Below are 27,975 nucleotides of genomic sequence, written 5' to 3'. Positions count from 1 at the left end.
AAAATAGATAATATTTCAAAAATCCAATAATTATTCTTAATAACTATGCCGGACGAACTTGGATACGAATAATCATGTAAAAATAAATTAGTTAAGTTTATAATTATTTTAGCAAAGAGGTATTGAATTTATTTGGCCTTAACGAGCAACAAAAGGCCATTGGTTTGAGACTTGACTTGAAAAACCAAAAAGTAGTTTAGTGACCGAAACTGTTTGGGGGTGAAAACACAATGAAATTAATAAATTGTTGAACCCTTTGATGATGATGTGATGCATCTACACCGAGAAATACACCTTTTTATGCAATCAAATAGTGATGCCAATTTGGATAATAACATTGTCTCAATCCATTAAACAACTTTATTCAACTTCCACTCTTTCTATATAACAAAATGTTAATTATCAAAACATTTATTATTCAAATTATGTGAATATAATCTGTATATGTAACTAACAAGGACAATCCCTCATTATTCATTGATATATGTAACTAACAATCCATAAATCGTATATAAAAAATTCGTATTCACAATTTAAAAAAGAAAAAGAAAATATTTCAACTCTAAAAATAAAATACTTAACATTAATTAATTTAATGTATTTTTAAGAAAATGAAAAAAAAATCCTAAATTAAGAATTGGACTTTCTTTCTGAAAAAAAAAATTATGTCTGTCATGAAACAAAACAGAGGGACAAATTCGGTCAGATCTGAATTGTAGCAAATAAATGTACTATTGAACAGAAAAATAAACACTTTGGTTTGTTCTTCTGTATTTAACTTCAAATTAATTTCCACCACGTGCCTCCAATTATTGCACATTCCTTTGTTTTCTCAACCATAAATTTATTTATTAATGAATCGAAAACCCTATTGGTGCCGTACTTAATTGAAAACATCGATAATAATATGGATAGTTTAAAATATGATACTCGTGAAATGAATGTCTTCTATGTTACTTTCTCTGTTTTATACAATTCATTTTTTTTAAGAAAAAAATGTTATTTTATATTTACTATTTTTTTTTAAGATAACATAACTTTTTATTATTTTAAACATTTGGATGTTGTATTTTGAATGACACATTTATATATTTTCAAAGTTGATTAGCACTGTCAACTCTTTCGAGATTTTTTTGTAATATATATTTGTAATTGTGCAAAATATATATTTAGACTGTATAATTTTTACTTTTTAGAGTGATGAATTCGAAATTATTTATTTTTTTCCAACAACATTGAAAATGAATCATTTCAAAGTACACAATATAACACATAGCATTTTTTTTAATTGTGTAATCTAACAAAACTGTATATAAAAATACTTTTATCATTTTTTTTACTCCAGAGATATAAGAAGAAATAATCAGATTCACGAAGAAAGCACAAAAGATAATTTCTTTTTGCACCTTCATAATTTAAACTTGCAATCATATACATTATTATACTTTGAGTTGTTAGGATATGAATTTTATATTTCAGAATTATGTTTTATTTTATATTTTAGAATATATAATTCAAAATATAAATTTTTATGTTTCATGTAAATTTGAAATATAGTTTTGTATTCTGAATTATACAAATTGAAATTCATTTATATGTTAAATTATATAATTTTGAATGCATTTTATATTTTATATTTTAGAATATACTATTTAGAATAAAAAAAATCATGGTAGTGCATATTGAAATAATGGAGGTGCAAAAGAAATAGCTGTCTCAAAGCCAATACGAAGGCCCAAAACTTATATTTTAGGTCCAAAAGCAGGGGTCTCGTGAACCAAAATCACATTTGTTATTTGTTATTTTTGAGGGTCCGAATAAAAAAAAAAAACAACCAATTTTCATCTTTTATTTGTTTTTGCAAGTTTCAAATATAGAGTGGAATGAGAAGTTAATGAGAAATTGAATTTCAGAGTGAAGGGTTTGGTTGGAGGAGAAGAGAAGTGATTTTAGCGAAGTCGAAGAAAGGGTTTGTTTTGGTTCAGAATTGTTAGCTTTTGACGATATCATAGCTCTAAAACGATGAGAGATATTTGTCGAAACTTCCAGCGAGGCAGGTTATTGTTCTTCTCTTCTTCATTGCTTTGTTTGCAGTTTCAATTTTCGATGATTCATTAACATAGCGTTGTGATGTTGTTTCTGTGTAATTACAATGCGCAATTATTTCTTTTTATTTTCACTGTTTGTGTGCGTATCTTGTGGGGGCGTGATTGGGCTTTGGATTTTCAGCTACTGGTAGTATATAACTGTATAAATCTGAGCATTTACGTGTTACATTACAGTAGTAATCTATGTGATCAAATATGCTATTAGATTATTAATGTTGAAATTTTTATTCCTCCGTTTTGTGTCATCAGAAATTTTGAGAATGGGTTTTAAGTTGCCGTGGTTCATGTTTCAGCTGTCAATATGGAGAAAGGTGCAGATATTTACATGTCAACAACCAACAGAGAAAACCTAACGTTCAAGGGTTTGGAGGACAAAACGGTTCTCACCAACAGCAAAGTACAAATCCCTTTGGATTTGGGTCTGGTTCTGGCTCACAACAACAACAGAAGTCTAACCCTTTTGGTTTTGGCACTCAGAACAATTCCCAGTTAAATGGGGGGCCTCGTTCTGAGTATAAACCGAACCAATACAAGGTTCTCACTCTTTTCCTGTGTTTATACATGTTGAAAAGGTTTAATTTTTTATATTGTTAGGCATTATAATAAATCATACGACATTGGAGGTATTATAATAAATTATACGACATTGAAGCTTTTTGATATTTGTGGACTATTTTTGAGGGGTTCTCGATGCTACGTCTGCTTCATCTTCACTTTTAGTAAAATAATCTGATGTTTGTTCTTAGTATTGATCATTTACCTCTGAAGCAGCCTTTTGAAAATAAATGGAATCGGCAGTCGTCCAAACCCCAGAATGGTGGAAAATCTGATAACAACCCCCAACCAGTCGATCATAAGTGAGTATTTATCAGTCCATTCTCCATCTCATGAATCATGGATATTTTTCTTGATGTTGTCTCAAGTCAACATGAGGGACATGAGCCCTTGTACTTCAGAATGAGAAACATAACAAGTAGAGGTCTAAATGTCTACGAAGTGCATAAGCACTGACTAATGGTGCTTGAAAGTACCAAACAAACTCTGTAATCTTTGATTGGATCACTGGAGGGCTTTGCCTTTGATCAATTTTGAGGATGCAAATTTTTTGTTGCCTAGGCTCTTCTGCTCTTTTTTTTTTTTTGCTAAAGTGTACAATCCTCTGCATATTTGTCTTTAAATAATTTTCCATTTGTTAAACAAGCAAAGGAAAATTGAGTACCATTGTTTTTCTTTTGTTGGGTTATGTGATTTCTTTTGGAGAATAGCTGATCATCTCTAGTCCTTTTTCATGCTATCTAGTTAATCTTTTTCGATATAAAAAAAAAGGTCTCTATTGTATTTCTTTCTTTTGCCTTATTTTTCTATTGTATGCATAATATTATTGATATACTTTACTTGGTTGATGTAATTAAAGATGCACAGATCCTGAGAACTGCAAGCGCCAGATTGCAGAAGATTTCGAGAAAGAGAAACCAATTTGGATACTTACATGCTACGGTCATTTCAGAGGGTATATTTCTCATACATGATGGTTTGAAAACACTAATCAAACTTTTTACTGAAGATAATATATATTTTTAACCATGTACAACACTATCACCTAATGCAGAATAATATAGAAAAAATTCCATTTTGCTTGAAACCCGTGTAACTGAGCTATGTTGCTAAAGAATGTTGAGTATTATTTCAATTCATCCAATGCAACACTAATAAATGGACCAGTAATCATTGAATACTTCCTCATCCAATATTTGAAAATTCTTTTCAAAGCTACTGTCCATATGATTAGCAAGATCTTAATAGGAACGTTTTCCTTATGCATTACAGAGCTTTAGATGATAGGGTTTCACATGGAAGGTTCACATGCATGATTTCACTTATTATTTAATTTTCTGTAAACTGCAGTTGAATCTTCTTTAGTTACTAATGAGTTAGGCCACTGTCCACCTGGATTACACTAAAACATTTCCTCAGGAAATTTGCAGTTAAAACGATAATACTGGAAAAAGAGATTCTGGTGTAATTGTCACTCTTGGAAGAGAATTTGCTTTAAAGAATCCTAACCAGTGCTGTAATAAGATAACTAAGTATAGATTTTGACCTCCTTTGGTGCAGTGCTCCTTGTGACATTGTTGGTGATATTAGCTTTGAAGAATTGCGGGCATCAGCTTATGAGGATGCTAAGCGTGGGATGAGCTTGCAATCAATAGTAAGAAATCTGACGTAACATGCCTTTAACCCCTTTCTCTCTCCTCTCCCCTGCACATTTTTGGAAGATACCGTGTTCTCTATCTAGTTAATTGCTTTAATTTTCCATATGACATTTCACTTTGACAATTTGTATTGAAGAAGAGCCTCCTTTACTGAATCTTTTGTGTTGACATTTGTAATTACAAGGTTAGTTGTGCTCAAATGTATTCTGTGTCTAACCTGAAAATATGACATTGCAGGTTGAGAAAGAGAGAAATATACTGAAATCCAAGATGCTTGAGTTTCAGAAACTGCTTTCTGAACCTTACCAAAAACCAATAAATTCTTCGCTCGACATTCAAAGACCCCAATCCATGGGAGCCAATGCAAATCTGTTTTCAGGAACATCTCAAAGTAATGGTCCTTTGTCAGTCTCAAGCTTTAGCCAACTGGGTACTTCAATGAATATGGGTTTTGGAAGGTAGGATTTACTGGCTAGAAAATATTTTCCTCATTTTTGGTTGCTTGGTGTTTGAAAACAACTAAACAGAATCCAAAATAAACTACTTGAAGTTGAATGAACTCCATTGGAGTGTGGTTTGTACCCTATAAGGTATTGATGAGACCTGATAGTTTGTCTAATTTGCATTAGACCTCTACTGACACCCTTTTTTCTAGAACTCCTGTCTACTGTGTGTTCTTGTTTAGGATTGTGTTGTAATTGCCAAGAGAATGGAGAAATGCACAAGAGCTTTTATTAATGTCGTATAAGGTTACAGTTTTGTAGATGCTGTTTCAGGCTAGTTGGATATCAGTTTTTAAGGGCACTAGAGTGTCCCAGGTCTTGAAAATTTGGTTTCTGTAAACTTTCCGATAGTGGCTATGTTGTTACATAGGTATTACTTGTGGAATTGGGTATGGGATGTTGTTGGTATACAATGGGTAAGATGCATATCTGCAATCATTGCTTCCCATGCACTGATTATTCTTCATCTTGTACTTTCCTTGTCATTGCTAATATATTTTTTTTCTTGCTTTTGCTTTTGGTCTAATCTGTTTGGAACTATGGTTAGGCCATCTGCACCACCAACAAACACTCTGGCACAGCCTAGTTTTTTTGGAATTGGAGGTATATATTTGGTGTATTTTTTATAGTGTTATGACTATATGTCTTTTGTTTTTCTTGCTCATATATGTCTGACTGTCTGCTATAATAAAAACTAGGAAACTCTTTGGCATCCAATACAGGAAACCTAACCACCAGTGGCTCCTTCGGTATTCAAAGCAACCCCCATTCTACACCAGTGGATATGACAATGTTTCCGGGTTCAACTCAGCAAACACCAGCCACATTCAATAACTCTGGTCCCAATACAATGTTTCAAACAACATCAGATGTCCTGTTGTCGTAAGTTCATAGCGCTTAAAAAGTCCTGAAAGGCAGTTGCCATAATTTAATCACTGTTTAACCATATTTCAAGGTACATCGTTTTTAATCATGTGGAATTAATAAATGACAAAGATTGATTATAATCTGGCCAGTCAATCATTATTGTTTTCATTGAAAACTTTTCAACTTGTTGCATCTTCAGCTTAGTCATTCATTTTCAGTTTAAAAAAAATTGTGAGCTTGAAAATTTCAATTTTATCCATGTCGCATTATTATTCTACTTGATTTAATAATGTAGCAGCAGTAAATTTTTGTGACAAGACTCCCATGATGCTTTCTAATTTATTTATTTTTAAATGATTATGATAAACTTTTTGATTTAAGTAAAACTATTGAATATTTCATCTGGTACGTTTATAAATATTTTTATGAAGAGATGGATAAAAAGTCTCTGAGCTTTTGGGTTCAGCAAAGGACTCAGCAACAAAAGGTAAGAAGTGATGAATGTACCAAGCACCCAATTGCCTCAGGAGGTCACTCCAACTATTCTAATTTTTATTAAAACAGACCAAGTTGCATCTATTGTAATTGTTATGATTTGGATGAAGCTGACTGCATAACCCAATGATAAAATATATTTTGTCAAGCCATATATGTTACAGTTTGTAGATTAGAAAGTTTTTAATGCCAATATCAGTGCTTGTATCGGTTGGATCTTCCTTAATTTTTATGAAACAATTCCCCAGTTTATACTAGTATGTGTCTTCTTGGAAACTTCACCTTTATTCATGCATTTTCTGAGGTTGTCTCTATTTCTTCGAATGCAAGTTTCACAGACTTTTGCTTGAATTTTTATGGTCGTTTTCTATTCTTGCAGAAAGAAGTTACAATCGGAGAATGTGTCAGGAGATGTCAGTATTTGGTTAAAAGAGAAATGGAATCCAGGAGAGGTAATACTATAGTCTTCTGCTTTACTCTAACTGATAGGTTGATAAGTGCTTATGTGCTAACATTTGTTCGTTTTCATTTTGATTTTGTACTGTGTCTGGCAGATTCCAGAAGAAGCTCCTCCTGATTCATTGGTACGGTAGACATTTGTGAATTGGCATCTGAAACATAGGAACCAATGCTGCGTTCCCACTTGGCAAGATTTTGGTTTCGTGGTTGAACTATATATAGATCAATAGCATGTTATAGATCAATATTTGGAATTCATTTGATATGGATTCCACTCCTGTTATGTATCTTTTAATGCCATGGGTATGCCATTGTGTTTGCAAGAAACCTACTATGCAATATCTTTTTCTTGTAAAATAGCAGTAATTACACTTTTTTCAAATGAAAAAAAATTTCTAATTTTTTTTCTTTTACAAGCAGAAGTTTTAAGCAACACATGGTGCATTAAAATTTAATGTAGTTGTAAACTCAAGAGACAATCATTTTGTTTGGTAGATAAGAAGGGGGAAGGAGGGAGAGGGGAAGAAAGTTAATTTTATTAATTTGTTTGAAGATGAGAATTACGTTTAAAATCTGATGGAAATATAACTAATGCAATTACAAATTAAAAAACTTAAGTAGAAGACAAAAAGATAAACGAAAACTGTCTTCTCCAACTAAGGAAAATTGATCATGAAATAAGAACAAACACCTTTTATTTAGCGCATGCATCTCTACCAAATTCAATGTTTTAGTCTCAATAATCATGGCGATAAATTAAGGATGCAACACAGACAAAAATAATTATAAAGATGGCGATACAACACATCTATGTACCCTGTTAGTAATAACGATGAAGACTGGAAGAAGGGCCTAAGTAATTGAATTGCTAACAGAGCTAATCTTTTTACAATGAGTATTTACAGGGCTATTCTTTTGAAACATACTGATCAAAGGAATACAATAAATTCGTGAAAAAAAAATTGTAATTAAATTTCAAAGTGCCAACTCTGATTATACACTGGAAATATGATCAGTGCCAACCGAAGAGGAATCAAGTTGAAATTGAAAAGACTCAGCCAATTTGACTGCATCTGAAATTCTAAGGCGTGTTCCCTGTTGTCCAACAACAGTAGCAGCAACATTTGCTGCTAATGTGCCTATACCTCTCAAATCTGATATACCTCTTAAAATACCATATAGTATACCAGATGCATATGCATCACCAGCACCACAAGTATCCACTGGAACACATGGAGAAGGAGGAATATATACAGCTTCTCCTTTTACACCTATGTAAGACCCTCTAGGACCATCTGTAACAGATACTAGAGGAACAAAGTGGCTCAGATACCTTGCAGCTGAAGCAGCACTTTCCTTTGCTTCAAAATTACAAAGAGCTCTGGCCTCATCACCATTTGCAAACACTAAATCCACACTGTTCCCAATGATTTCCCTGATGAATGGAAAAATACACCAGTTTTACAAAAGCATACATGTGTGTGATCTAACACCAGTTCTGGTTAATTGAATTTAACTGGCTCCTACAGGTTTCATGATACAGTTTAGGCGATGGTCTTACCAAAAATCATCAAAGTGTCTTTCAATGCAGGAAACATCTGAAGCTGTTATTGCAACCAAGGCACCATTGCTTCGAGCTTTTTCACATGCTTTGGTTATTGTTTTAATAGTATCAGGAAGTTCAAATAAATACCCTTCAACAATCAGTATGTTGGTCTTGGAAACAGCACTAGCCAAGGATGCATCATAGTTAACAGTTGAAGATGTGCCCTGATACCAGAATACAGAAATATTTTTAGCAACTTCACCATGTGCTTTGTATAATCAGCAAGGAAGAATAAACACTATAAATTGTTGTTAATATATTTACTTATATAAACATCTTGCTATAGAATCCTTAAATTTATCTTAGTATCCGTTTTGTAGCATACTGAACCTGATATGCAAGCATTGTTCGCTGAGCATCTGGAGTTGTGAGAACTATAACTGTTCCAGTTGTTCCATCTTTGATAGGCTCGGAAAGAAATTGCACATTTGCTCGGCGCAATTTTTCCCTGTAGAATTAAAAGAAAATGTAAACAAACAATACATTCATCAAATCTCACTTGCCAAAACAAAACTGGCGGAATCATTAAATAACACAAAAACTATGTGTCAAAGATGAGGACACAGTTCAAAGGGATTATGTGTGCGACTACACTGCATGTTTTGGAAGAAAAAAATGAGTACTTCACAGTAATAGAATATTTAATATACAGGGATAAAAAATATAAAATTTTGCATGGTTGATTCCATATACAATCCCTCTTCCCCTGTATTATCTTTTAAGCTATCATTATATGATCTACTTGTGGGCTATCTTTAGAAAGTGCACATCTCAGATACCAAAATCCAGCCAATGGAACGCCTCTGATTTGAGGAAGAACAAAAACATAATTACCAATCCTGAATTGTGATCAAGAGCACCTGACTATGAAACCCGGACACACCTCATCAATGAGGTGTTCCGTGTCGGACATGTATCGGACACTGACACATGTACGATACTCGTATCAGTTAAGTGTCCAAATTGAAAGACATTTTTTTGTCTTTGAGATGATTTTGGCATGACTCCAACACAATGTTAATAACCACACATTCAATGATTTTCTAAAAAACTCATAAAATTGTAAACTTATCACATAAGTTTCTATTATGATCACTACTACTACTACATAGGATAGTGTATGGTTCAATTACTACCATTATGATATTATCAGTGCAAATAATGAAGACAAACCTGTAGAAACCCCCCAACAGATCACTCCCTACACTACCGGTCATTGCCACACTTATAGCAGGAACTTTGAGCGAACGACTTCCAAGCCTTGCAAGAGCAACTAGGGTATTAGAAAGAGATCCACCAGCCGCAGCTTTATAGCTGCACCCATCCATAGCCTGCAAAACTCTACCTCTTTCCTCGTGATTTACCACTTTCCGCGTTCCCTTCTCTAACCCCAACTTCTTCAGAAAATCATCATCAACCATGCCAGAGAAGTCCACCTACAAGAATTTCCAATAAAAAAACACCTTCAATAATCATTGCTGTTGCCAGAAAAAATGAAATAAACAATCGTGTCCATAGCAACAAGACAATGAAGGTATAAGCCATATGAGCAAAACTAAAACTTTGTACGTTTTTCTGGTGTTACTTTCTGATCATAATTGAAGTTTGACTCGGTAATGACTTCAATACAAACATTGATTATTAGCTGACTTGTAACGCCAATCATAAAACCCCAATTCTGATTCGTCAACAAACTGAAAACACTAGCATTATCTAACTTCTATCACGGCATAACCCATCATAAAACAAGAACAAGGAAGATTATAAAATTTTAGCAGATTGAACCGTTTCTCACAAGGGAACAAAAAACACAGAACATACACGAAACAATTCTTAAATACAGGAACAGTATATATACAGGGTGTGCAAATTCGTAGAGTTTAACCGCAATTATGATGAATAAATGGAGCAGAAAGGAAAAGGGAATCACCATGGCTTGACCGAGACCCAAGACATCCCATCTTTCAGGCAATTCTAAGGAGCTAAGACTCTCTTGGCCTTCTTCTTCTTCGTCGTCATCGCAACTAGCCTTCATGGGTTGTTGTTCATCATCTTCTTCAATACCACTTCCATGTTGTGCACCATCGGGGACTCCAGGCCCACATCGGGCGGAAAAAGAAGCGTTCCTTCGGCAGCATAAGATAAATTGGGGAGTTGGGGCATTTGAGAGTTTTGGGAGACAAAGGAAAGAAAGGTGTGGTGTAGGAAAGAAGAGAGAGGGGGAGAGGTGAGGTGAAGAATAGATGGGAAGAAGAGAGAGAGGCATGGAAAATTATTTTGGTTGCTTTGTTCTGTGTCTGGTCTCTGAAGAGAGGGAGAGAGAGACACAAACACAGAGGAACCAAGGTTAAGGTTTGGATGTGGTGGTAATGTTGAGAGACACGACACAAAGATAAGGAGAGGAAACTAACCAAAACCAAAAGAAGGAGGAAAGAGAGGGAGTGGACAACTCAAATTACGGAACCACCCTCCTCAACGTAACTTCCTACGGATTCTAGAATCTCCAGGTCCCACGTAACATCTCTCCACCCTTTCCAAATATAAAGAAAATAATAATAATAATGGAGTTTTTATTTTTTTAATAGGATTTAATATGATATTTTAGTTAAATCGAAGATGTGATATGTAAAAAATATGGATACCTTGTCAAAATTTAGAAAATTTATGTCATCTTATGTTAATCTGTGTTAATGTTGGGTTGGGTTTGTCTGGACTGGAGAGATTCATGGATTTATTTTAAGGGATTTGAATTAAGATGATAAATTTGGGAGGAATTCAAAATTGGAAGAATGGAATAAAAAAGGAAGACACCTAATAAAAATGTCTTTTATATTTTTTTATTATAAATTATTATTGAAATTTAAAAAGTAATAATTAATATAATAAAATTGAAAAAACAAACCATTTGAATATATATATATATATATATATATTAAATCTTGTGAATAATTGATGATAATAATAGTAACAATAACAATAATTACTGTCATTATAATATTTGAATATTTAAAATAATACGTAAATATTATTAATAAAATTTATTAAATCTTGTACATAACTAAAATAATTATTAAACCATGTATGTAATTAATAATAATAATAATAATATTAATAATCATATCAATTATTAACTAGCATAAATATTAGTGTTATGTGTACGTACTTTTAAACATTTATAAATTATTTAAAAGGTGTATATAATAATTAAAATTAAAAAGTAAAAAAATGTGTATATAATTATAGATATATAAATATAGATAAAATATTATAAGTAATTTTATAATAAAAATAAATAAAACACAATAAGTAGAAAATATTATAAGTAATTTTAATTAAATTTGAGAAAAGTTACTAAAATGGTAAAATAATAGATAAGTTTATTAATGAATAATTATTTGAATTAAAAAAAAATAAACACGAAAACGATAAAACTAAAAAACTATTTTTTTTTTATTATGAATTGTTATTCAAATTTAAAAAATAATAATTAAAAATATAAATTAAAACAAAATAGAATATATATATATATATATATATATATATATAACTATAGATTATAGATGCATATTTATAAAAATAATAATAATAATAATAATTATTATTATTTTATAAGTCTTAAGAATTTGATTAAATCTATAACAATATATAAAGGGGATTCTCCTTTTTGTGTTCACTTTTCAAAATACCAATTTTACCCTTTAAATATAATAATTTATTAAATTTTAAAAAATTGACCGTTACTTTTACAAACCGTTTATAAAATCATATGTCTCTGCTTCTTCTCCTCTTATTTATTTATCAATAATTATTCTTTTATGTGTTCTGATATATTTCACTTTATTTTAATAAATATTAATGCATAAACACAGACGCGATAACACTTATGTTACGCTAGTGATAATAAAAAAATCTGATTATTAATGTACACACTACAAATATAATGAATAAACAAACCAAACAACAGAAGAAAATAATAATAAAATTCATGACAATTTTTTTTTAAATAAAATCAATATAGCATTAACGTAAGATTAGAATTATTAACTGTGTATACAAAAGATATAAGTATAAATACTTTTGTGGATTATATAATAAATATTTTTTTTTATTTTGTACATAGTTATTTTTTTAAAATATTTTAATTTAAAATTAATTAATTAAAAAAATAAATGAATGACATTACAATATCATATTATATATATATATATATATATATATATATATTAATTAGTAATGATTATAATAATAATATTAAAACTAATAATAATAATAATATAATTTTAATTTGTAATAATAATAACAATTACAATTTTTATATTAATTTTAGTCATAGGAGTAAAACTATAATCTAATAATTTTATTTAAAATATTTTTTAGGTATTACATTTATAAAACTTTTAAGAGAATCTCATAACTCATAAAATTCACTTTCAAATTCTTTCCTATCTACTTTTTTTATCCCTTAAGACAAATAATGTTATATCCTCCATCACCATTCACTTACTTAAATAGTATTAAGTCAATTAAAAAAAAATATAAAATCAAATAAAAAACGAATCAAATAGTTAAATCATATATTTTCAATAATAGTAAGAGTGGATCGAAAAAATTAAGGGATAACTTTAGGTAATTCATTTGTTTAATATTCATATATTTATTTGAACGGCAGAGAAAAATACATTACCTATGCTTTTCGGACTTGCCACTTTAAATATAATTTTAAATTTCTTTAATTTTATAATTTGCCATCCATGATATAAAACAAACTTATGAGTTTGAATATAAAATGTTACTTAATGAAGTTGGGCAAAGATAAAATTAAAAGTTTTTATCATACAAAGACAATTACTGTTGAAAATATTCAAAATATTTGAACAATGACTAATAGAGTGAGCAAACAGTTCCCAATTTGTTTTGACCTATCACCACGAACCCTAATTCGGAATTTGATTCTCATTGCAGGGATCTGAAACAAGAGATTCTAATATGATCCACTGTATTGCTGGTTCAATTGTTGAAAGGCGAGTATGAATTAATTTCGAGATTGAAAAATTTGAGCGAAACAAAAACAGAGATGTACCTGAAGAAGCCGTTGTGGAGTGAAACAACAGGGAAAGGAGATGGAAATGCAAAGGTAGAAGATGACGGTGTTGTGAGCGAGGTCGGAAAGTCGCTGCAGCAGCAGAGAGTGTATAGAGAAGTCACTCTCGCTCTCAGAACGGGACTCAGAGACGCACGTGCCGAATTCTCCTTTCTCCGTGTTCGCGCTCTCCGTTCCATTCTCAAGTTCCTCCGTTCCGTTGCGGAGGCTGAATCAACCATTGACCTCTTTAATCAAACCCAATGCATTCCCCAACTCCAAGGTCTGTTTTATTCAGTTAAACATTCATTTTTAAATATGTAATAATATATGTCTTTGATCCATGTATTACTAGTGTTTATATACTAACAGAAAATTCAGTATAAAATAGATTTTATCTGGATTTTGGCTCCCAGAAGGTAATTAATGACACACAAATATCTTCTCCTATAACTTCAATAATTCCAGCTTAAGAAGTTTAGCTGAAAATCTGGATCGCCCATAACAATAATCTTATCACCCCTCGTGTGCAAGATGTTTGAAAAGTAATTCCATGATCAAGAAATAACTCTTCATGCAACTGATTCCCGAGTCAACCCAAATCAGTATCAAACAGATATTGCCTGCATTTTGGTTACTAAATGGTAGTTAATGATACAAAACTATCTTGTCTGATATAACCAGCAATTTTAACTAAACTTTAGGTTGAAAATAATAATAGTGATGATGATAATATTATCAATATTTTTTTGTTCAGTGCCATGTGGTTGTGTTTGCAGTGGTTCCGGTTTTGTTTCAGCACTCGCTCAAAGAGAGTGGGGATGAATACAATGAGAGTAAGGTAGGTGACTTGAGCCATATATTTGGTGTGGAACCAATGAAGGTGACGAGTCCATCTACTGATGCTGAAGTTGCGCTTGCTCTTAGAGTATTGGAAGGGTGTTGTCTGCTTCATCCAGAGAGTACAATACTCGCCCATCAAAACAATGCCATTCAGGTCACTTTCATTGCTAATTTTTCATGTTTTCCATTCTGTGGCTATAGATATTGTGACAAGTGACTTTTCCATTTCCATAAAAGTTTTATGGTTTTTTACTTCAGTATTTTCAGTTCTTTAATTTATTAAAATGAAAGACTCTTAATTCAAAGATGGCAGATGTGATGTTCGCCTCAAGGAAAGGCACACACAATCTAAAAAGAGAACAACCAAATTGATACCGTAATCCCCTCTTTTCCCTCTTATGAATGGTCTTGTGCTGATTACTTACATCATCAGCACAATCAGCACATAGCATCAACACAAGCCCTGTTATTGCCCACATGATTTTCTTTATCATGTGTTTCAATGTCTTCATGGGAGAAGCACTCATCCCCTTCATATATCTAAACCTCAATTTTTTAAAAAGAACAATTATCCCTTCAATTTCTTTCCACATTCATTGATACCCTCTGGTAGCATTAGTTAAAATGAAAGGCCAAATAACAACCTTTTCTCGAATGAAATCCAAATGCAAAATGAAGTTTTTATCCTTGGATTTAAGCGTGGCACTGCAATTGTATGCAAACAAAGTGCGATGCATGAATAGCACACGTGCACAAGACAATCCTTCTCTCTCCCACCGAGGCCTCCAATCTTAAAAAAGATATGAATGTTTAGATACTGAGTTATATATTTAAAAATTGCTGTACTTTTGTAGGTTTTAATGAATATATTATCCACTCGTGGAGTATTGGAGCAAGGTGCATGCTTAGATGCTTTAATCTCGTTGATGGTGGATTCATCATCCAATCAAATGGTAGCCTGGCACTTTCCTTCACAGCAGTTACAAATATGTATCACTTTTCTGTAATTTGAGAATTAACATCTTGTTTCTTTCTTTTGTCTTCAATTTATGCTTTAAGAACTGAGTTATTGCTTCGACAGTATTTGTTTTTATGTGAGGAAAAGTTGCAAAATAATTTGTCAGCTGTGATTGCTAATAAAAAGGGGAAAGAGTAGTGCTTCAGGAGTTTGCTACATCATTTTCTCTTCCATTCTTTTCCAATTTATAAAAGCTTTCGATATCTGAGAGTCTTCGCTTGGCTGATAGGATTTACTGATTGATGTTCCACTAGATGTTTAGCAAAGTTTTCTGTCTGCTAAAGAATGTTTCTTTTGTTATTTGTTTTTTTTTAATATATTTCTCTTGATAATTACCTATCAGGATTTCGAGAAATGTAATGGTATTATGGAAGTTGCTGACCTTCTAAGAGACAAACAAGTGGATGAAAATCTCAGGTACCGCTTCTTCATAGTCTTGTTCATTTTAATGCTGTATTCTTCTGATAGGCCATGCTTGTTAGTTATTCCTTCTTATTTCTTCAAGCTATTAGGCATAGACTTGATACATGGTATCCGAACAAGGCATCAAAATTTATAATTTAGTGAGTTTCGATCATATAGCGTATATCTCACTTCATTTGGTAAATGCAAAGAATATTCTGAGTGAACATGACATGTCAAAATTTGGTGGAGTATAGCGGTAAGGCAGTTAGAAAGCAAGCCTGTGGCATAGAAGAGATGAAAGCAGAAACTTTTAAGTAAAACTTCTGTCCTTAACACCTTGAAAATGGCACAAACCTTGATCAAAAGGGATTAACTATCCATCAAACTTCCAAAATATCAGACTTAGTTAGCAAATTAAACCAGGCAGACAAATTGAGTGTTTGGAAAACAGCACAGGCATGTTACTCGAACTGCTAAGCTATCTCACAAGGAGGAAGAGGTGACTATTGTTTACAGAGCACTATTGTATATCCTATTAAGTATAGCCCTGTCCTAGTAAGACATCCTAAACATTTCAAAACAATTGCAATTTAGGAAGAAAGGTTGCCAATAAGAAATTGGGAAACACATTTATTGATGAAAACTCCTGAAGTATCTAAAGTCCAAGTGCAGGCATCTCTGGAGTATTAAATCTATGGAAGGAAACAAAAATTAAGAATGCCATGCAAATATGTTACCCTGTAGCACATTAGAAGTCTTTTTCTTCCCTTCTGACTGCTTAGTTTTTATGAAGGAATTTCTATAAAGTTAGAATGCACTGTAAATTTGTAAACCTTGAAGTATTTCAGTTTGTTGGGCCGTACTTTTACCGAAGAAAGGAATGAAAGCTTGTTTGGTTTTTTCATGTTTCAGTATTTTGTTTGTCATGTGGTGGTTCGCAGTCTCGAGGTAACTCAAATAAAATAATTAAAATAATGAAGGAGATCTTGTATCTTAGGTTAAAATGTGGAGAGTTTTTGCTGCTTCTCATTGGTCATGTGAATGGAAGAGATTCGCCTCCTTTGGCAACTATACATGAAGATACAAGGCGTCTTCTGGGGGAGAAATCAGCCTCCTTGATATGGGCAGCCAGTCAGTTTGGCTCAACACTGGATCCAGAGCAGAGACTAACAGCCCTCCAGATCCAGGCTCGCAGGGTCCTTGAATCGTTAGACTTGTACTGAATGTTAAGGATAACACCTTCAATTTTAGGCAATTGAGAATGTGCTCCATGTTGTTTCAAAGTTTTGTATGTATATTCTCCTTTTTTATTGCAATGATAATTGTTTTCACAATGTGGTTAAGCTTTTGATAGACCTTAAAGTTTTTTGATTTTCTTCTACAGCAACTAATGAATGAGGGAAAAAAGAGTGCGAATTATCCTAAATTATTAATATTTTATTATTATTTCCAAACAAAATTTATACATATGATTTTCAAGTGGATGAAAATCTCAGGTACTGCTTTATTCCAGTCTTGTACATTTTAATGCTGCATTCTTGTAGACCATGCTTCTTAGTCCTGTAAACTTGTGTTGCTTTACCTTCTTATTCTTCAAGCTATTTGGTAGGGCATCGAAATTTCTAATTTAGTGAGCTTCGATCATATAGCATTTATCTCATTTCATTTCTTAAATGTAAAGAATATTCCGAGTGACCACGACATGTCAAAATTTGATGGAGTAGAGCAGTTCGGCAGTTAGAAAGCAAGCCTGTGGCATAGAAGAGATGAAGGGAGAAACTTGTAAGTAAAATTTCTGTCCTTAACTCTGGAATGCCACAACCCTTGATCAGAAGTGGATAAATTATCAATCTAACTTCCACAATATCAGACATAGATAGCAAAGTATACCTGTAAATCAGGCACAAGCATGTTACTAAAATCTCACAAGGAGGAAGAGGTGACTATTGCTTACAGAGCATTTATGGCACAAAGAGAAATTTCGTGGAAAGGGTTTTGTGTGGCCTTCCTACAAGTAACCAGCACTATTGTATATCCTATTAAGTATATCCCTGTCCAAATAAAACATCCTGAACATTTCAAACGATTGAAACTTAGGTAGAAGGTTTGCCAATAAGAAATTGGGAAACACATTTACTGATGAAAACTCTTGAAGGATCTCAAGTCCAAGAAATGAAGAATGCCATGCAAATGTTACCTCACGGCACATTAGAAATAGTTTTCTTCTCTTTTGACTGCTTAGTTTACACAAAAGGAGTTTCTGCAAGTTAGAATGCACTGTAAATTTGTAAACCTTGCTGTGCCATACTTTTTTCCGATGAAAAATTGTTTGGTTTTTAATGATGTTTGAAGTTTGTGATGTGGTGGGTCTGAGTCTGGAGATAAGTGAATTAAAATAATGAAGGAGATTTTGTATGTTAGGTTAAAATGTGGAGAGTTTTTGCTGCTGCTGACTGGACATGTGAATGGAAGAGATTTGGGTCCTTTGGAAAGTGTACATGAAGATACAAGGCGTCTTCTGGGAGAGAAAACAGCCTCTTTGATATGGGCAGCGAGTCAGTTTGACCCAACACTGGAAGCAGAGGAGAGACTAACATTCCTCCACAACCAGGCTCGCAGGGTCCTTGAATCATTAGACTTGGACTGAATGTTAAGGACAGCACCTTCAATTTTAGGGAATTGGGAATGTGATCTTTCTTGTTTCTAAGTATAGTATGTATATTCTCATTTTTTTTGTATTGCAACTAGTCCGAGATCCGTTTTTTATTTTATTTTCTATAAGTTGGTTAAATTTTCAATAATAAAAATAATATATATGTGTAAGAAAATGTTTATTATCAACAATTAAATATATTAAAATAATGGATATTCTCATTTTTTTTTGTATTGCAATAACAATTGTTTGTACATTGTAGCTAAGTTTTATGATTTTCTTATACAGCAACTAATTGATGAAGGAAGAAAGGGTACGAATTATACTAATTTATTAATATCTTATTGACTTAATTAATTTGTAAGTCTTTTAATAGACTTTTATGTTTTTTCTGGCTATTGAGTATTTAATTTTTTTTCTTTTTTTTTCTTTTCAATTGAGTTTTTATCCTTCAATCTCTTTTTTCTTTTGTATGTCATTGTTATATTATTTTATCATGCTGTTTATTTCTTTCTTAGCAAGTTAAGAAGTATGGAATTTTGTAATTAATATAAAAGGATATTTCAGACAATATAAAATGATAAATTACTTTTATTATTTTAATGTGTTTTACCAGGCATTATTACTACCAACCTCACACGAAATGCACCGGCCTTAAACAATAGTCAATAACTAAATTGGTCTTAAAACAAAAATCAAGAACTATGATCATTTTAAAGAATAATTTAACCTAAGCATGAGATACAGTATTCATTAAATTTAACATATGTCATTTTTATAATGTTGAATGTGTATTTTCATTATTGATGAATAAATAATTATTAATGAATAAATAATATATATTTTAATATAAATTCCAACATGTATGGTTAACAATGTAATGAATGGTCATAACTTAAAAAGAAGATTAAACTAGTGATTCACGTCGTTGTTGTGTGAGTAAGTAGTGTAGCAACACAGACACATTTCTTGCCCCAAATCGATAGCCATGAACTCTTTTCTTGCAAGCTCGTATGCTTCTTCTCCATTGCTCCCTCTTTTCCCACACTCTTCCAGAACTTTCAGACAACCTCGTTTTCACTCCAACTCCAATTTTTCTCCCATGGTTGTCGCATGTTGCTCCTCTGCACCGTCACACAGTGGATCCAACCCTTCTCAACAACCACTCCTCAACGACCAAACCCTACACACCGAAGTTGCAACCCCTCAAACCCCTTCGTTTCTTTCGCCCCTTCCCAAACTCACTTCCTCTGACCAAGCCTTCTTTCTCCTCGCATTCATCGCTTCCACGGTATGATCCTTTTTTTTTCGTTTTCGGCTACACTTTTTTTTTTTTTTTAGGTTATTCTCGCTCTAAATATTCTCATGAATTAATTGATACCGTAATCTGAGTGGAGTGTTTCATCAACTCGATTTGAATTAAAATTGTTGCTCTCTGTCTGAACATGTTTTTAGTATCGTTTCTGCAGACCTCAGTGGCATTCGCTAGCCTTGTTTTTGCTGCTGTTCCAGCCCTATTTGTAAGTTGTCTATCACATTGCTTATATTTATAGGTGCACTATGTATAAACATTTTTGGTTGCAGTTTACTGTTTATACTTCAAATTGAGAAGAATTTTAATTGAACTTCTGTTCAATCAAATTTTATTTTATTTTTTTTTGTCCATTAGGGGAGCATTGGATTTTAGATATTTTTGTTGAGTTAGTTAAACACGTAAAATGGATTTGGAATCTGCATATGATGTCAGTTCGACTGCAAAGCATGCTAGGCTCACTCATATTCCGATTTAGATACCCTTTTTGCGTGACTTATGTCTCAATTGATGAATGTTAATGTAAGTTAATCTTTGGTTTTTTATTTTTATTCTGTGGTGGAAGATCTTCAACTTCTGTTTCATTTAATAGGAACTTAACTTGCCTTATTGGCTATGCCTAGTCAATTTGTCTCTGCAACATTATATTTCCTTCGTGTTGTTTTGTTTTTCTCATGCTATGATGCCTAGACTTATCATATGTCACACCCACTAAATTGTCGTAATTGGATAATTGTTAAGCATAAGCAGACTAAAAATACTCATATACCATTTTTCTATATCTTCCTTAGGCGATGAGAAATGCTGCAATATCCCTTTCAAAGCTGGCTGATACAGCTCGTGAGGAGCTCCCTAGTACCATGACTGCTATTAGGCTTTCTGGGATGGAAATAAGTGATCTAACTCTAGAACTAAGTGATCTAAGGTAACAATGTTTACTTTGCTTTGACTCCATTATTGCTGTATTTCTTTCCATCTTTTCTTTTTTCTTCTAAATGTTGGTTATCTTTTTGATTATTAACTGTACATCGGGTGTGTTGGGATAAATTCAGTTGAACATAACCAATGTCCTTCTCAATTTATCGATATTGTAGCTTGATAATTTTTGTGCATCAGAAGGTGTGAGTGAACATTTAGTGCCTGTGGAATGGCAATTCAAACACACACATAGTAGTTCTGTTTTGTGCTACTTTTTGTGCCGCAGTCCTAGAGTATCCTTAAATCTGTGCTCAATCCATTATTACAGTACCATTCAGGCAGACCCGGAAGTGACGTATATTCATTCGAAGTGTTTTTTTCTTTTTCTAGTTTTCTACTTTGTTTGAGTTACTGGGTGTTGTAAACTCGTTCTTAAGAGTTAAGATTGTTTGTGTTGTTTGCTGTGACAATCTGTTCACCTTAAGCAGTTCGTATTTATACTTCAAAGACTTATCAATTGTAATGAAGTGTGGACCAAGAGGTTTCCATGCCAGTGATTTGAACAATTTTATACGATTGTTTCATTCGTTGTTGCTTTGAAACAACCATACCTGGATATTATGAACTTAAATTGGCAAGAAATTGGACCCAAACCTAAAACTTTTTCCTTCTCATCCTGTTGCTTCATGCAAGACTGGTAATTCTTATGATTGGTTTATTTTCTGAAGTTTAGCTGGCATGGGAGAGATCCTTCTGAATCCTTCAGTTCCATCATTGGAAGATGTGGTTGGTCCTTCACCCAATATTTTGTTAAGTATGCAAGTGAAAAAGGCTGGCATACGTTGTTCAATATGATCAATAATAACTCAATAAATTTTTTCAGAAAAGTAAAAGAATTTTGAACATTTGGCAACTGGTAATGATAAAAGTAAACGCCCTTTTATCATGAAAGGAATTTCACGCACTATTATTGGGTTCAATTTGTGAGAACCCCCACCCCAAATAAGTAGGACCCACAAAAAATTCACCGAATAATAAAAGAGTGTTTAAAAGACTCTGTAAGAAATGCTAGTGTTCCTCTTATGAGGAATTGGTTTTCAAAGTCAGCATTTCAGCGACATATCTAATCATATTTTTTGGGAATCAGCCAGGAAGTAGCAGATGGAGTCAACGCGTCAGCTCAAGTTGTGCAAGCAGCAGAAGCTGGACTACGACAATTTAGTTCAATGGCACGACAACAAACCGAGTGTATGTATACCATGTTTGCTGGGATTTCTTTAATTTTTTATTTTCCATTTTCCCCACTTAATCTTAACTACAATAGGTGTATCAGATCACAGAAATAAAAAATTGGGGTAGGCAACCACACTTGAATGGGTTGAAACGTTATGTTTCATTTTTCAGAGGATTTCTGTAAGGCACTCAGGTGTTAGCCATTGAATAATACACTCCCACACACAAATCAACCATCAATCTTTTCCCACACTAGGAATTTGAATTCCATTTAACGGCTTAAAGCATTGAATTATTAAGTAGTCAATTTTCTTTCGAGCAAGCAATTGGAGCACTTGTTGAATGGGGAAACTGATAAATGGGATGATATCAGTGGAATCTTGACTTTGTTCTTTGTTAGTCTGATTATAGTTGGGTTGAATACAGCCATGATCCAAGAGAGGGCGAATTTGCCCGAAATTTCTTTGCAACCTGCTGTTGCTGGAGCTGCTAGAAAGACTACTAGAGCAGTTGGCCGAGCCACAAAGAACTTGTTCAATATCATTTCAGGAAGGCAAGGCACAACAGAATATGATGATGATGACGGAACTTACGTCTGAGAAATCTGGTTAGTTCCACCGAAATGTTTCTACTGTGTGAATATTCCATTTACTTAATGCACACCACCCAAATATAGTGTAGGAAAAAGGATACTGTAAATTCAACCGAGAACTATGTGAACAATTGAGATCTTCTGTCGTGATTTCTTTGATAAATTTTTTATTTTGCTTTTGATCCTTAAAGCTTACTTCCATTAAATGACACGTGGTCGGGTAAATTAAACTGATACGTTCTTCATTTTGTTTATTCTTATAAATGTAAGACTATTACTGACATTTGACTTGAATAATCTCCTTCTCAAACATTCTCAAACATGAAGAGTCTTTTCTACGTTACACTTTTTTTTTAGTGTAAGCATTTTTTAATCATTAGTATTTTAGTAGTGATCTTTAATTGTCTTGTTGTTTTAATGTAACAAAGACATATAAAAAAAATACTTTTAATATAGAAAATTCTCAAATCTACGATTCAGCGTTCATTTCATATCATACGTGAATAATAATAAAAGAAAAACTCTAATATTAATTATTAGATTTTCTAAAAAGTGATACCAACAAAATTTACTACCAATATATCAAAAACAAGTAAACTAAGAAATTTTAAAGTAACATAATGCAAAAAATAATGGTTGAGGAGTATATATCAAAATCACATATGAGTAAATAAAAATATTTAAGCCTGATTTATATAAATTAAAGAAAGGTTTGCTTGTCACAGTACTGTTTTTATACTAGTTACCTCACGTTTGTAAATTTGATTGTTTTTTTTTTCCTTCTAAATTGATTACTAACTTAATTCTCAAACAAGTAGTCATTTTTTTTTAATTTATAGGAAAAAATGACACTAAATTTTGTCACATTTTAAAGCATATTTTTCAATTTTGTTATAGTTGATTTTTTTTCCATTCTCACTAATATTACTCCCCCCTATCTCGTTCTCAACTATAAATTAAAAAAAAAATGTCTCTGTTTCTTTTCATTGATATTAATTAATGTACTTATTTTTAAAATATCAAATATATTAATATATTATGTAATCAAAACAGAGAATTATTTTGAGTGTTGAATCATAAATTCAAATTGACCCTATAAAAGATAACTCTTGTAACTTTATATTACCTATATTGTTATTAAAGAAACGTAAAAATATTTTGTCACTATAGACTAAATTACAAATTTCCTCCCTTTTTAATACTTAGTTAAAAATTTTAGTCTCTTTTCAAAGTTTACAAAATTCGCCATTTTTATTGAATCATAATTTTCAAATGCATTTTCTTTTTACATTTTAATCAATTAAATTATTTCTAGATAAATAGGTTAGGAATAAAGAAAGAGAAATATATAAAAATTGAAGTTTGAAGCGTGAATCTCAGATAATATGAAGATTATGATGGCGGACAAAAAATCATGAAATGAAAAATTAAAATTTAATCTAACTTCAGATAAATTATCCTAAAAAAACTCTCCCTATAGAGATGAAAAGTTTTATTTCTTCACCAAACTTTTATATTTCAGAAAACATTTTTATTGGTTTCTTCCTAAAAAGAAAATATTTATAAAGTGGAGAAGGGTATAAAACTCTTCATCTTCCTTTTCAATGTTGAGTTATTGTTAACGTTGTGAATCTGTGAGGTGTGTGAGGAAGAAGATGGAGAAGGAGAAGCAGAAAGAATTGATATTATCAAATTCAAAGGTTTGTAAAAGGTGTAAACAGAGCTATGACCCAAATTCCAACACTTCATCCTCTTGCCGTTTCCACACTTCTTTCTTCGTTTGTCGCCGTCACGACGATCAAAAGAGGTATTCTTTCATCTACCAATTTCACCTCTCTTTTTTTAGAGCTCCAATTTTTATTCATAATCCTATTAAATTCCCTTTTTTCCCTCTTCCTTCTGAAAAAAAAAGGGTTAATTCGCGTTATGATCATCATGTTCTTGTATCAGGGTTTTAGGATTTTGATTTAATGTCATGTTTTGTCACCTTTTTTCATGGATTGCTTATTTGTCATGTATAGATGACATACCATTTTGCATTTAGGGCAATTTGTGTTCATCTTCCCGACACAGGACATGCAGAAGCTTGTGACTTCATCTTAGCACTGCCCAACAATTTTTTTTGTTACCATTTTTTTGTTCATACCAATAATTTGAGAACAAGGCATAAGGTATCATACCTAAGTTTGTTCGTTTTTTGTTGAGAAATGAAAATTCATCAATTCAGGTATCAACATGGATACTCTAATATCCTCTGTCAATCCTTCCTTTTGCACATTGCAATGAACCCTCAAGCCCCTACCAAGTTTGCTTACGTCTTCATTGAGGGTCACTTCACTCATTTTTGGCTTAAAATACTGTTTAGAGGAGAAAGAAAGATAAACTTGTTTATGAAATAGGATTGAGAAGGTAGTCATGCAGCACTCAGAAGTTTCATAGTGTTTTTAGAAGAAAAACTCTGAGCAAAGTAGTGGTTATAAGCCACAATTTAAGCAAAACAATGTAATGGAAATTTCTGGATTTTTGTTGTCGTTGCAGATGACGATTTACACAAAAGGTATATTTTCTAAAAGTGTCTTGGCCTGATTTTTTAAGACCATAAAATTTTAAGAATAATGGATTGTGTTACATTCATTTCTGCCAGTAGCATGTTGATGATGGATAGAAGCCCCAGTTAGGAGAGTTGTTTTGATGAAGGATAGCCTTATGGCCAGATGTAGATGAAGATAACAAAAATGTTTTAATCAAAACCATGAAACTGTTAAGAACTTCGGGGTAAACGGTTTTGTCTGTGAACATGATTCATAATAAACCTCTAAAGCATCACTTTATACATGCAAAGGCTTTAAGATTTCATTTAGCTGAAACTGAGTATGTTTATTTCACCACTTTCCTAGTTTCCTTCTTTTATTACAATTTACAACAGTCAATAATACTGAGTTTGACAGAAACCTTCCAACATTGTGAAAGTTTCTGATATATCTTCCTTTCTTGGTTATTTTTAAAACTTTCACATTGGTATATTCACTAAACAAAAATCTTGACAATTTTTCTGACAAAAAGTATAATTTGTCCAAGAACATAGCCACTGTGTAACGAATTCTCGGATCCTGTTTGTTGTTGGAGTTCCAGGGGCTTTTAGTGGTCAAAATCTTGTAATCTCCACAAATTTCTCACTTATGTTGTAACCTCAAATTTCTACCAGGCACAGGGGGATTCACATGTCAGACATCCTATTCACTGTACAACTTTTTATGGTAATTTGCAAAACACACTCCACACAATGAACTTCTGTAAATGCTTGTACTTTCTCTGTTTCAAAGTCCGGAGTTTTGTTACTCGTTCATTGTATTCATCATATTCTTACGTGGGTGTTTAAGCTCCGGCACGTAAATCAGGATAGTGCTCAGAGGAATAAAAGATTCTAAATCTTGCAGCAAAAAATCTTAAATAAACAAATCACAATATGCCAATGTTTTACTTGGACAACTAATGTTGGAAGATGCTTATTTGTAAGTTACAAGAAGGTAACATAAATGGTATTTTGAGAACCAAATTTTTTTTACACCCATTTCATACTGATCTTTATTACTTTTCACTATCTCTTTTTTTTTTTTTTACAAATACAAAAAATTATTTTTTATTACTATTACCCTTTCATTGTCAAATGGTGTCAAACAAATTTTTTTCAAATGAGAAGTAATGAAGTTTTAAGCTGACCAGATCTTAGACTTGGCTTCACCTTATCAGGTGAATGTGAATGCCAGGCTGGTGACCTGGAAATTTATATCTTTTCTACTTCAATTATCAATCCATTCCCATATTCTGTAATTTATTCTTTTGTTAATTATGAAGGTACTATGAACTGGGCCCGGATGATCCACCTTATGCTGCAAAGTTCTATGACTGTTGTGGGGCTGAAGACCCTGAAGCTTCTGGTTGCACAACCAGCTTTCATGTCTCTTATGACGAAGACTGATGTAATTTCTCACTCTTACTAGTTAGTATTGGACAATCTACTATCATACTTGTCACTTTTTAACCATTGTAAGTTTCCAGATTCTTCATCTATACTTTATTTTCTGTGAGACAAACTGAGTTTGATGATAAACTTTTCTTCATTTCTAATTTTTCATCTGCATAATTGTTTCATTCATTCCTTGTAATGATTTTCAAATTACTTTTCACCATCGCTAGTGGCCTCCTTTCATGGGCTAATTGGGACCATACGAATTAATTTTTTATGGTGGTCTTCAATTTTTTCAATAAATTACATTTGCCTCTTATCTTTTCTTTATTTCTTTTGATATTCAGGGACCTACAGGAAACTCCTTACTTGTTTTAGTATTACATTGACTCTCTCTTTTTCTCTCTCTCTCTCTCTCTCTCTCTATATATATATATATATATATATATATATTACACTAACCCTTAATGGTTTGAAGAATATTAAAAAACAATGAGGATTATGTGCAATCCGAGAAATCCTTAGGAAGTATCATTGTAATTTCTATTAGATTTTATAATCTTTGTTGTCTCTATTCCTGTCTTATTATAACAATGATATGATTTATATAATTTATTGTATCTATATATTTTTCTCTCTCTTGATGCCATCTACCATTTAGTTTCCACCCACCATTTTTCTTACAGTCAGATGCTACTGAGGCTGGCCTCCTTTTAAGGAATTGTACCTATAAGGAGCCCTTCTACACGGTTAGGTGTGTTCTGCTTCTTTTAGTTTATTTAATATATTACTAATATTGATGCTGCCCAAATAAAAGGGCAAAAAATCCAGGGAACTATGTTCAGTAATGGTCAACAATAGCAGAAAACTCCATGAGTCAATAATGCAGGGAACTATTTACTTCCTTTATTTTCAAGTTGGCTATAATTGATTTTTATAGAACTACTCATAAATGTGTGATGGTTATTGAGATCTACATCCAAGTCATTTTGTTAATCAATGAAGATTTGTTGTTAATATATTGGTTTTTTTATTCGAGATATTACTGCAAGATAATATATATACTTAAGTGATTAAATTAATCCATCCAGCAAGGAATTCATAAGTATAATAATGAACAAAACTATTTTTGTTTCAACATTTAATTAAATACAGTCTTGCAAGTTTATTTAAAATAAAATGAATAATATATAATGTTTGAGATAATTCACAATTTATTTCAAAGAAATGTACGTTACTTTAAGTGCACTCAACCCACTGTCACAAAGTAGCATTCTACTTTTAGCATGAAGACTTTTTTGCTTTTTTCCATCAAGTACTTCTGTAGGTGTAACCCTTAAAGTAGGAAAAGTTATTGTATAACATGGTACCACAATGTGTTTATTAATATATTCTATTCAATTTCTATGTTACACAGGATTAAATGTTTTTATTTTTTAAGTTTGATGTAAAATTAAAATTTGTTTTTATTTCAAGATATAATATGATTTTTAAATTTTAAATATAAATAGGTATGCATTTTTTTAATTTAACTGTTAAATATTTTAGATATGTTAAAAGAATGTTTTAGGATGATTTTTGAATTCTTTACTCAAATTTTGGTAGGTTTTGGTTTAAATATCAGTTTGAAACTCAGTTTAAAACATTATTTAACAAATTAAAAAAATAACGTCATTGCTTTAAAAAATTGTATTTATTATTTT

General features: G+C 32.1%; 5 protein-coding genes across 9 annotated transcripts; 4 read left to right on the top strand and 1 right to left on the bottom strand.

Annotated features, from left to right (window-relative positions):
* Positions 1-1,846: 1,846 nt before the first annotated feature.
* On the top strand, positions 1,847-7,061 carry LOC114168360 (Zinc finger C-x8-C-x5-C-x3-H type family protein). Its single transcript, XM_028053144.2, has 10 exons — positions 1,847-2,057; positions 2,402-2,642; positions 2,880-2,965; positions 3,523-3,618; positions 4,224-4,317; positions 4,559-4,779; positions 5,372-5,427; positions 5,523-5,706; positions 6,566-6,638; positions 6,741-7,061. The coding sequence occupies exons 1-10, from the start codon at positions 2,023-2,025 to the stop codon at positions 6,777-6,779; spliced, it is 1,125 nt and encodes a 374-aa protein (XP_027908945.1). The 5' UTR covers positions 1,847-2,022; the 3' UTR covers positions 6,780-7,061.
* A 424-nt stretch (positions 7,062-7,485) lies between these two features.
* NARA5 (pfkB-like carbohydrate kinase family protein) lies at positions 7,486-10,651 on the bottom strand. Its single transcript, XM_028056076.2, has 5 exons — positions 10,182-10,651; positions 9,425-9,687; positions 8,582-8,699; positions 8,207-8,415; positions 7,486-8,080 (listed from the first exon to the last, which is right to left on the bottom strand). Exons 1-5 carry the CDS (start codon positions 10,515-10,517, stop codon positions 7,639-7,641), a joined length of 1,368 nt encoding a protein of 455 aa, XP_027911877.1. The 5' UTR covers positions 10,518-10,651; the 3' UTR covers positions 7,486-7,638.
* Positions 10,652-13,106: 2,455 nt separating this feature from the next.
* ISI1 (binding protein) lies at positions 13,107-18,471 on the top strand. 2 transcript variants are annotated; one of them, XM_028055471.2, is made up of 5 exons: positions 13,107-13,614; positions 14,111-14,328; positions 15,029-15,127; positions 15,536-15,609; positions 18,019-18,471. In XM_028055471.2, the coding sequence occupies exons 1-5, from the start codon at positions 13,326-13,328 to the stop codon at positions 18,242-18,244; spliced, it is 906 nt and encodes a 301-aa protein (XP_027911272.1). In that variant the 5' UTR covers positions 13,107-13,325; the 3' UTR covers positions 18,245-18,471. The 2 variants fall into 2 exon arrangements, with proteins under 2 accessions (XP_027911272.1, XP_027911271.1); XM_028055470.2 differs by lacking the exon at positions 18,019-18,471 and adding an exon at positions 16,595-16,931 and having other exon boundaries at positions 13,109-13,614.
* Positions 18,472-19,156: 685 nt separating this feature from the next.
* Positions 19,157-22,495, top strand: LOC114168552 (uncharacterized). Its single transcript, XM_028053426.2, has 5 exons — positions 19,157-19,541; positions 19,720-19,770; positions 20,354-20,487; positions 21,628-21,728; positions 22,140-22,495. Exons 1-5 carry the CDS (start codon positions 19,239-19,241, stop codon positions 22,310-22,312), a joined length of 762 nt encoding a protein of 253 aa, XP_027909227.1. The 5' UTR covers positions 19,157-19,238; the 3' UTR covers positions 22,313-22,495.
* Positions 22,496-23,470: 975 nt separating this feature from the next.
* LOC114168822 (F-box only protein) lies at positions 23,471-27,289 on the top strand. 4 transcript variants are annotated; one of them, XM_085669404.1, is made up of 5 exons: positions 23,471-24,112; positions 24,350-24,476; positions 25,511-25,562; positions 26,161-26,285; positions 26,959-27,289. In XM_085669404.1, exons 1-5 carry the CDS (start codon positions 23,961-23,963, stop codon positions 27,064-27,066), a joined length of 564 nt encoding a protein of 187 aa, XP_085525530.1. In that variant the 5' UTR covers positions 23,471-23,960; the 3' UTR covers positions 27,067-27,289. The 4 variants fall into 4 exon arrangements, with proteins under 4 accessions (XP_085525530.1, XP_085525531.1, XP_027909586.1 ...); XM_085669405.1 differs by lacking the exon at positions 24,350-24,476 and having other exon boundaries at positions 23,531-24,112; XM_028053785.2 differs by lacking the exons at positions 24,350-24,476; positions 25,511-25,562 and having other exon boundaries at positions 23,825-24,112.
* Positions 27,290-27,975: the final 686 nt, after the last annotated feature.

The sequence above is a fragment of the Vigna unguiculata genome, chromosome 11, assembly GCF_037176805.1.
Source record: "Vigna unguiculata cultivar grain cowpea cultivar isolate G323 ecotype 2 chromosome 11, ASM3717680v1, whole genome shotgun sequence".
NCBI classification, from domain to species: Eukaryota; Viridiplantae; Streptophyta; class Magnoliopsida; order Fabales; family Fabaceae; genus Vigna; species Vigna unguiculata.
This window is presented reverse-complemented; position numbering and strand designations above follow the sequence as displayed.